This window comes from Metopolophium dirhodum, chromosome 8, assembly GCF_019925205.1.
Source record: "Metopolophium dirhodum isolate CAU chromosome 8, ASM1992520v1, whole genome shotgun sequence".
Lineage (NCBI taxonomy): Eukaryota > Metazoa > Arthropoda > Insecta > Hemiptera > Aphididae > Metopolophium > Metopolophium dirhodum.
In genome coordinates, this window is record NC_083567.1 from 18,527,514 (window position 1) to 18,536,691 (window position 9,178).

The 9,178-nt window shown below is 31.1% G+C and overlaps 1 protein-coding gene across 1 annotated transcript; it reads right to left on the bottom strand.

Annotated features, from left to right (window-relative positions):
- Positions 1–5,465: 5,465 nt before the first annotated feature.
- On the bottom strand, positions 5,466–6,161 carry LOC132951352 (uncharacterized). The gene is made up of 3 exons (XM_061023170.1): positions 6,122–6,161; positions 5,814–6,010; positions 5,466–5,603 (listed from the first exon to the last, which is right to left on the bottom strand). The coding sequence occupies exons 1-3, from the start codon at positions 6,159–6,161 to the stop codon at positions 5,466–5,468; spliced, it is 375 nt and encodes a 124-aa protein (XP_060879153.1).
- Between the last annotated feature and the right edge of the window lie 3,017 nt (positions 6,162–9,178).

Consider the following 9,178-nt stretch of genomic DNA (forward strand, 5'->3'; position numbering starts at 1 on the left):
GTAATTGCACTTATCAAAGATAATTCTTATCAGTGATAAATAATTATTGTACAAAATTAAAATTAATATACGGTTTTATGACTTACATTTTAGGTTTACTGAAATTATAAGACAATATATTATTTTAATAGTATTATTTAATTTGAGTTATCACACTTATCAAAGATAATCATTCACATTTTAGATTTTAAAAGAAAGTAATATGTATTGGATTTAAAATAACAGAATTTTTTTGTTTTTTTTTTATAATATGTTAAATTATTTGTCGGATAACACATTTTGGACCTCAAAATAAACCATAAAAGATATTTTAGCTCAATATGAGATTCCCCATGAGGTATTCTTACAGTAGCTAAATACTTAGTTGACAAATATAATAATTACATACTCCCAATTTTATTTTATATGCGTTAAAAGTTATAAGACGGAGTGGCCGAGTGGTTCGAATCCCGGCCACGGACGACATCGCTCTTTGGGCAGGCAACTGTTTAGACGGCGAGACCACCGGGTGGGACACTTTTCGGCCAGTTCACTTTTCGGTTATTCTGGAATATCCGTTTTCGGCTAGTACACTAATTCGGTCAACAATTAAAAAAATTATTAAAATTAAAAAAAAATATACATTTTACATAAATATATATTAAAATATATAAAGTTACATTAAATTATCAGTTATTATTATTAATTACACAAAAAATAATAAAATTATAGGAACATTTAATTGTTTTAATAAATTGTAGCACATGCACACATATCCTCTATATTAAGAGTGATTACACTGATCATATTAGGGGAATAAAAGATAAAAGTAATATCTACCAACTATCTAGGTGTAAATATAATATCTCTCATCGTTATTTTTGTTCTATAATATTAAACTTATATTATCTAGCGATTGTCATCTATCGTTTTATCATAAGCATAACATTCTGCCAATTTGTTTTCTTCCTTTTTTAACTCTGTATATACACCAAAATGAAGCAACTGTGATCTTTCCAACATTAATATCTTAGAATATGACTTGCCAAGTAACTGCTTTTTCTCGGTTGATGATGTTTTTGACGGTCTTACCTCTCTGCGTAATACTTAGTCTATTGGGCCTATCTGGAGTATTTTTATTGAATCTTAGGCATTCTATCTCTTTTCCACTGTGATCTTTTATTTAGACGCTCCTTGGATGACGGATTTTTTCCTGATATATGGAAACTATGTGCTATTACTCCGGTACTAAAATTGGGGGATGCATCTATAGTCTCCAACTACAGGCCAATCTCTATTCTTTCCCACATTGCCAAATTATTCAAATTAATAGTCTTAAGAATATTTGACCAAGCGTCAACAGATTGTTAATGGAGGAACAGCATGGTTTCCGGTCTAGCCGTTCTACCACTACTTGTAATGAAGTCTTGTATTGAAGCTTTAAAAGCTCATTTGCAAGTTGATGTCATCTTCACTGACTTTTGCAAAGCTTTTGACCATGTAGACCACCATATATTGCAATGTGTCTTGCAAGCAACTGGTTTCGGTGAGCCACTTTTATCGCGGTTTCGTTCCTTTATTGATGGTAGGAAACAATTTGTTAAAAATCATGGAGTCTCTTCTGATATACTCCCCATTTCATCTGGTGTCCTTCAAGGTGGCCACCTCTCCTCCGCTACTGTTTTCTATATTTTTAAATAGTATTAACCATTTATTAAAGCATGCACGGCTCCTGGCGTTTGTCGATGATGTAAAAGTATTCTATCGTATCCACTCTCTAAACGACTGTCTTATCCTACAAGATGAACTGAATGCAATTGTTGCATGGGCCAACAAACTAGGATTGGATTTCAATATTGCTAAATGTCATTATATGACCTTTACACATCTTAAATCCCCAATTAATTTTAAATATGCAATTAATGGGACTATGCTGCAATCACTTGATAAATCTGTCACTGATCTTGGTTATGTTCTCTGTCCTACGCTTAGCCCAAATTTACACATTGAGCGTGTCTGCTGTAAATCTCTTAAGATCTTAGGTTGTATTAAGCGCATAACATCATAGTCTAAATTAACATCTCCTCTTAAGGCATCGTACTGTTCACTTGTTAGGCCTATTCTTGAATACGGCTCTGTCATTTGGGATCCTAATACTGCACAAAACGTAATAATGCTTGAGTGAGTCCAAAATAAATTCTTAAAATATGCCAGTCATGTACTCAGTATTGAATGTCCTCCTCATAATTATTTACCAGTACGCGAGTATCTCAAGCTAGATTCACTAGCTGATCGTAGGTGTGCTTCTAACCTTACATTTTTATCCAAATTATTAAATGGGCAGATTTACTCACCAGACTTTATCTCTCTCATTCCTTTAAATGTCCCCCTCGCTTCGCCCGTCAACACACCACTTTTAATTTACCTACCTCCGCCACTAACTATTGTTTAAACGAACCACATCGGCGTTGTATGTCTATTGCCAATTCAGACCCCTCCTTTACCATCTTACAAAACTAATCAAATATTTATGTATCATTAAATTGCACTGTTATATCCCACTATTGTAATAACTTATATTAATATTTTAATTGTAAATAGGGCTCACGCCCGTAATGTATGTTAAGAAAAAAAAAAATAAAAAAAATAACTTATAAGTGTTTAGTGAGTGTTTTTACAAAGACTCCCCTCTAATTATGTATTGGTTGAATATAATAAATTTAATTCAAACAGAATCGTATGTAATAATACGAAGTAATGGTATTCCAAAAATCCCAAAAGATAGAAAAGTTTGTAGTCATCATGATAAAAACCATATCAATATAACGAAATACGAGAGAGGAGAGATTACACGAATGAAATTCATAAAACGCGTGTGCTATAATTATAAAAAAAAAAATAAAATATCCCTATTCCCTTCACATTTTTTTTTTTTTTTTGTGTAAATTGATAATATAATGTAAATTGTAAATTGTGAAAATTGTAACTTGATATTTTTTATGTTTTTTACTTGAACTAATAAGAAGTTTTAAAATAAATTTAAAATTTAAAATTAATAATATTATATGATTATTACATAAATTGGCAGTTTAACAGAAAAACAATTGGAAGAATATTTTTAATTGGTGAAAAATGTATACTGGCCAAAACGGACATTCCAGTATGGTCAAAAAACGAAAGGTTCATTTTGACCGAAAACGGTATCGCCCAAGATAGCCATCCATCCTCCAACCGGGCATGGCAGAAACCTATGGGTTCCCAATTAGAAATTCTGCCAAATATGAAATAAGCGTCCAAACTAGGCCTTCGGGCCATTACCCCGGACATAACGCCATACGCAAAAAAAAAAATTAAAGTATTTATACTTTATACAAACATAAATCAGTTATTTTTACTTATTTTAACTTGAAAAATTTGTTTGAATTATAAAATATAAATACATTTTCTTTCGATGATTAATTTTTTAATATTAAAACTAATATACGGTTTCTCGTCTTACTTTTATTTGTCACTGAAATTATTACAAGAAAATGTATTATTTTAATAATATTATTTAAGTTTAATTTTCACACTTATCAAAGATAATCTTTCACATATTAGATTTTAAAAGTATGTGGTATGTATTGGATTCACAATAACATATTTTTTTTGGTTTTTATATTGTGTAAAATTATTTGTCTGATAACATGTTTTGGACAATCTTATAAAATGATTTCCGCTCAACAAGAGGTTTCCCATATTTATTCATTCAGTACCTAGTTGAAGAATATCGAAAATACATTATCACAATTTTATTATATGAGCGTTTTAAATTTAATATTTTGATTATATTGAATATTAAAATGAAAGATAATGATTTCTCTCCGATCGATTATAGTTTTTTTTTATTGTAATTTAAATGTATAAATAATAAACCGTATAGGCAGAGACTACGTATATTGTTATAGTTTAAAGTTTAAATTATTTAGATCAATGTTATGAAGTTATTTACATCACGAAACTATTCTTAATATTCTGATTTCTTCATAAGGAATTGTAAATTAATAATTATCTACTATATACCACAATAATAAACGTATATTTATACCTATTATAGTATTTATTTCGTCTAATTTGATATGATCAATGTTTTTTTAGTTTCTGAGCGGAGCAAGGGATCTAGTGGTTTTACAATGGTGTTTACATTTTAAACATCTATAATTAACAGCATTTGAACAATTACAATATATCAACTATCGTTTCAGAAGAAATCATTATTATAATACGTCAGCATTTATCGCCTAAACTTTAAAATGTTAAAATTACTTGTATAAATGTCTGTCTCATCTGTATACAATGATGTTTATTTTTTTTTATACTGTATACAAAATTACTACCAGAAGAAGAGCTTCGATTTCAACATATAGTATTAATTTATCTTTTAGAAAATTGGATCAAGATGGTACTTTAGTGAGGTCATTTTTCGATTTGCTTAATAGTTATTTAATACCACGGGAAAAACTACCGACAAATTACAAGGGGATTATAAAAAAGGGGATTTTAATTTCTAACGCTTTGTTTATCACCATAGAAACAAATGAAATGAAAATTATAATTAATGATTTTAATTATTTAGTTGTAATTTATAATATTAATTCAACAACATGCAAGCTATAATAAAATATTATAACAATATAAAATATCCAGACTAACAAATCGTCTCCACTCAGAATCGTATACAATGAAATCATGTCATTGAATTCAAATTTAATACAATCCATTATATAATGATCCTCTTGTAACCTACTGTACAGCAGAGTGATATTCACTTTTCCGCTTTTTTTGTTTAATATTCGAAGCAGTTTTGTCTTTCACATAATATTTAAAACACGTTGGTTAACAATTATTTTAGACAATCCAAGCATCTAGGAAATGTTGTTACCATGTTTCACTTATGATTAGCTTTCAAAGTATGCGAAATTGGTCTAAATCACAAAAACTCCATACACTATTGTTGCGCTATATATGTATTGTCAACTATCGGTTTCTATATGAAAAACAATTATCATTGATTAACATAATAGTTATCGTCAATAATTTAAATACCTATTTATTATTCTTTAGAACGCATAAAATCAATTATATGCAAATTAATTCTTAAGAACATACAAGCTTACCTATATTATCATTTAATTTATTAAACTATTTTAAAATTAATATACAGTTTTATGGCTTACAATCATCGTGCACTGAAATTATAAGAAAATGTAATATTTTAATTAGTGATGGGCAACAAAATCGATATTTCGATACGATATCGATATTATATCCTATATTAGGAATTATTGTAACAAGTTTTTTCCTTATCTTCAACTAGCTGACCAACGTTGTTTTTCCATATAAATTCTATAACATTTTCTAGACATCTTTTAATAATAAATAATATAAATTTAATAATAAATAATATATAAATACCAAATACTACAGAATGTCTTTATATACAACGTTCACATGCTTTCTTTAGAGGTTACTCTTGAAAGAGCGACAAATAATCGGCCATGTGAAAAACACTCAACGCTCAAATTTAAGCCTGCAACGTTGAAAGTTTGACGCTGTGATTTATTAATGGTCATTGCAAGAGATATCTTTACCGGAAATTATAGGTGTTTAAATTGGAACAGTAAAGCCCATAGTATCTGAGGAATTCGGGGAATCAATACATCTTATCCGGTACTATATCCGGTGAGTATTGTGCACTCTATTATGAAATTGTTTAGTGGTTTTACCAGTAAACGCGTACTATTGCAAAGTTTAGGTAGATTCAGGTCGCTTAATAAAATAACTGGACAACCTACTTTCAACACCATTTTGTAAGGAGGGAGTCCAGACGGGTTCAAAGAATTAAAAAATTCTGTAGGAAAATGAAGAGCTTCTTCCAAATCAGGAACAGTATCAACTGAGTAGTATATTTGCGTTAGCGCATCAATCTTTGAAAGTATCAAGTTATTTACCTTATCAACTTGTTCGTTAGTCGGGGACGGAATCGCTCTTTCTTTAAACCAAGATATAGTCTTACAACTTATGTTATCAATGTCGGGATAGACATTGTTGACCAACTATTGAATGTTGTCTATCAAAACACAAATGTTTTCTAAGTTAATACTTCTATCACTTCGTGTTAACTCTCCGTTGCCAACTTTCATCTGGATCTGCGATAAAATAAATTTGCAGAAAATTGTGATCATCGGGTCGAAGTGGTGTCAAGCTCCCAGCTAAGTAATAAACTTTCCCTTGAATTTTAAATGTTAGCATAAAACCTCGCTTAATGACTTGCTCACTCTTGAAAGAGGTAATTTGAAATGCGTTATTATAATAGCGTATAATATGAATTGTTTGGATTTCAGATGATCACTCGTAAGGAGAGAGTGAAATGGTTCAGGTGAAGGAAGAATTTCTTTTAATTTTACTATTCATAGTTTTAGTTCACACACTACTGACATTGTACCTATTGGTACTATACGATCTTCCTTGTAAGGTATTGAAAGATTGTAATTCACGGCGGAATTTTTTTAACCCATTCTCTTTTAATACTATACTGTATTCGATGTCTATCCCTATCCTGGTTGAGGCCAGCCTCACGTTCCGTTGATGAGTTTTCATATCGTGATAAACGTGCTCTTTCTACATTCACCGTACTACATATCCTATGTTCGAATGTCGTCTTCTTTCAGACATGACTTTTTAATTTCTGTACAAAAATTACTCAGTTTGAATAGAATTCACTTTAGAACTTAAATACTATCATACAATTTTGAATATTTATTTTTTTATTAATTTATACTACGGATTGCGTTGTTGGGAACAACGTGTGGCGCCCTCTAGGTAAAGAGTGGACTCAGAGAGCAAAAAATAAAACGAAAAAATTATCAAAGAAGTTTGTAAGTGTTAAATTTAAGATTTATTATTATTTTTTTTAATTTGAATATTTTCTATTTGTTTGTGTCCATATCAACCATTAATAAACCAAAAATAAATAAATAAATAAATCTCAAAATTCCTGTTTGAGCCCTTCCCGGGGGTGTTTCTCTTCTATATTATACATGTTATATACATATAAACGTTCCTCTTGAATCACTCTATCAATTAAAAAAAACCACATCAAAATCTGTTGCGTAGTTTTAAAGACCTAAGCATACAGAAAAAAAAAGTGCGTGTTGCAAGTACGCGCGTATGAAGTGAAACTACTTTACTAAGGGTAATGCCGGGTTTACACAATGCGTAGTAATTGTCACTTACAGTCGCACATTGCGTGGAAACAGAAAAAATAGTGCTTAGTATTAGTAAAACCGGTAGTGCGAGTGAATAGGACGCCGTTCTATTTACTAACTACAAGTAGCTACCCCCTCCATGACTCTACTCTACTCGCGGTTGCACTTGCAACGTCTGATCACTTGATGATAGTGCTTAGTAAACACTAAAAAAATTGTGCTTAATGTGAGTGCGAGTGTCATGTGAACGCTCAACGCAATGAGCGAGTGTGAATGACAAGTATTAATAACAATAATTACTACTACGCATCGTGTAAACCGATGTACGTGTAAATTAGTGACGTGACCGATAGGTTGGAATAACAGTTCAGGTCCATCACAGCTGACGATATGTTCAAATCGAGGATTATTGCTCGTAGACTTTTTTACATTTTATGTCTTTGCTTTGCACATGGAATCGAAATCGAAAAACGTTACGTTACAAAAAAACGTTACGTTACGAAAAAAATTGCAATACGTCAATTTTCTAATACGAGATTCGAACCCGATATACGAGCTTATTTCACGATAGTTACGTGCAACTGCACCGACGCTCGATGTGTTTGATACTTTGACCATTCAAGCATATAGTGAATGTCGCAAAATTCGGACGTGGACGATTTTACATTTTTATCAATTACCCTATAAATATTACCTAGGTATGTGCTACATATGATAGCAAGGACAACAAAGATATAAAATGTGGTACTTCATTGCAGACTCGTATGCAATATGTTTACCTCGTTTCGATATATTGTTATTAGGTTACCCGGGATGCACCACGTGGAGTCACTGCCTTGGAACGGCGCGCACGAGTCACCGTACGTGATGCGGCCGGTCCCGTACTCTGTCACGGAACGCGGAGGGCTCCCGACAGTCTGGCGCCAGCCAAGTCAGGAACAGAACACGGCACCGACGCTGGGTGGTGGCCAGTACCTGTCAGGACGTGTCCGTGACTTGGTGGCGCAGAGGTCGAACGATTCCACCGGACACTGACCGGTGGCGGTGTTGATTCTCGCGTTGCCACGCCTACAGCCTACAGCAAAATTATATTACTTTAAATTTCACACCAACTTAACCTCTTACAATAACCAATCAATAAATCAACTTTCTTCCACCTCACTTTCTGATAATATATGTAGAAGACTCAAAAGGCACTGGCCTAGAGACCTACTAAAATAAAAATAATAATTTAATAATATTTTCAATATTTTCTATTTGATTTCGATATCGTTCAACTTACGATAGCTTACTAAATCGCGATACAATTTTAGCAAAATCGGAACGATATTGATACACAAAATTATATCATTGCCCACTAATTTTAATAATATTATTTAATAAGACATTTTTAAACTTAAGATGTTTCTTTGAATTATAAATACAAATTTAATTTAATATCAAATGTAAACGTAAATAGTTAAATATTAAAATTAATATACGATTTCTGGGCTTACTCGATTTTTTTGCTGAAATTATAAGAAAATGTATTATTTAAATTAAGTTCTTACATTTATCAAAGATAATTCTAAACACATTTTAGATTCTGAAAAGAATCTAGGGTTGCTATACCTACATATTATGTTAGATAGGTTTAAGCTACAATAATATTCAACAGTGGTTCTCGGTCAAGAAGTTCAAAAATGTAAAATTATGTTTCTCATGAGTTGTTCATACCACACCTATATAGTTAAAAAATACCGAAAATACATTATCACAATTTTATTCTATAAATATATGAATTTATATTTTGATAACTTAGATATTGAATCGAACAATAATGAATCTACTTCTAATGTTCATAATTTTTTTGTTATTGTTTATAAGGTTTAAGTCATACAAACATGCAACTATCCATTACAATGTATATTGCTACAATTAAAAATGTTGACTGTTTTTAAATATTTGTCATG

What these genes read in the sequence shown, in the direction of transcription:
- LOC132951352 (XM_061023170.1), bottom strand. Translation starts at nt 6,161, where the DNA reads ATGAAAGTTGGCAACGGAGAGTTAACACGAAGTGATAGAA. An exon ending in GTTAACACGAAGTGATAGAA is followed by an intron (nt 6,011 to 6,121) that starts GTATTAACTTAG and finishes CTTGGTTTAAAG; the next exon opens with AAAGAGCGATTCCGTCCCCG. An exon ending in CTTACAAAATGGTGTTGAAA is followed by an intron (nt 5,604 to 5,813) that starts GTAGGTTGTCCA and finishes TTTCCGGTAAAG; the next exon opens with ATATCTCTTGCAATGACCAT.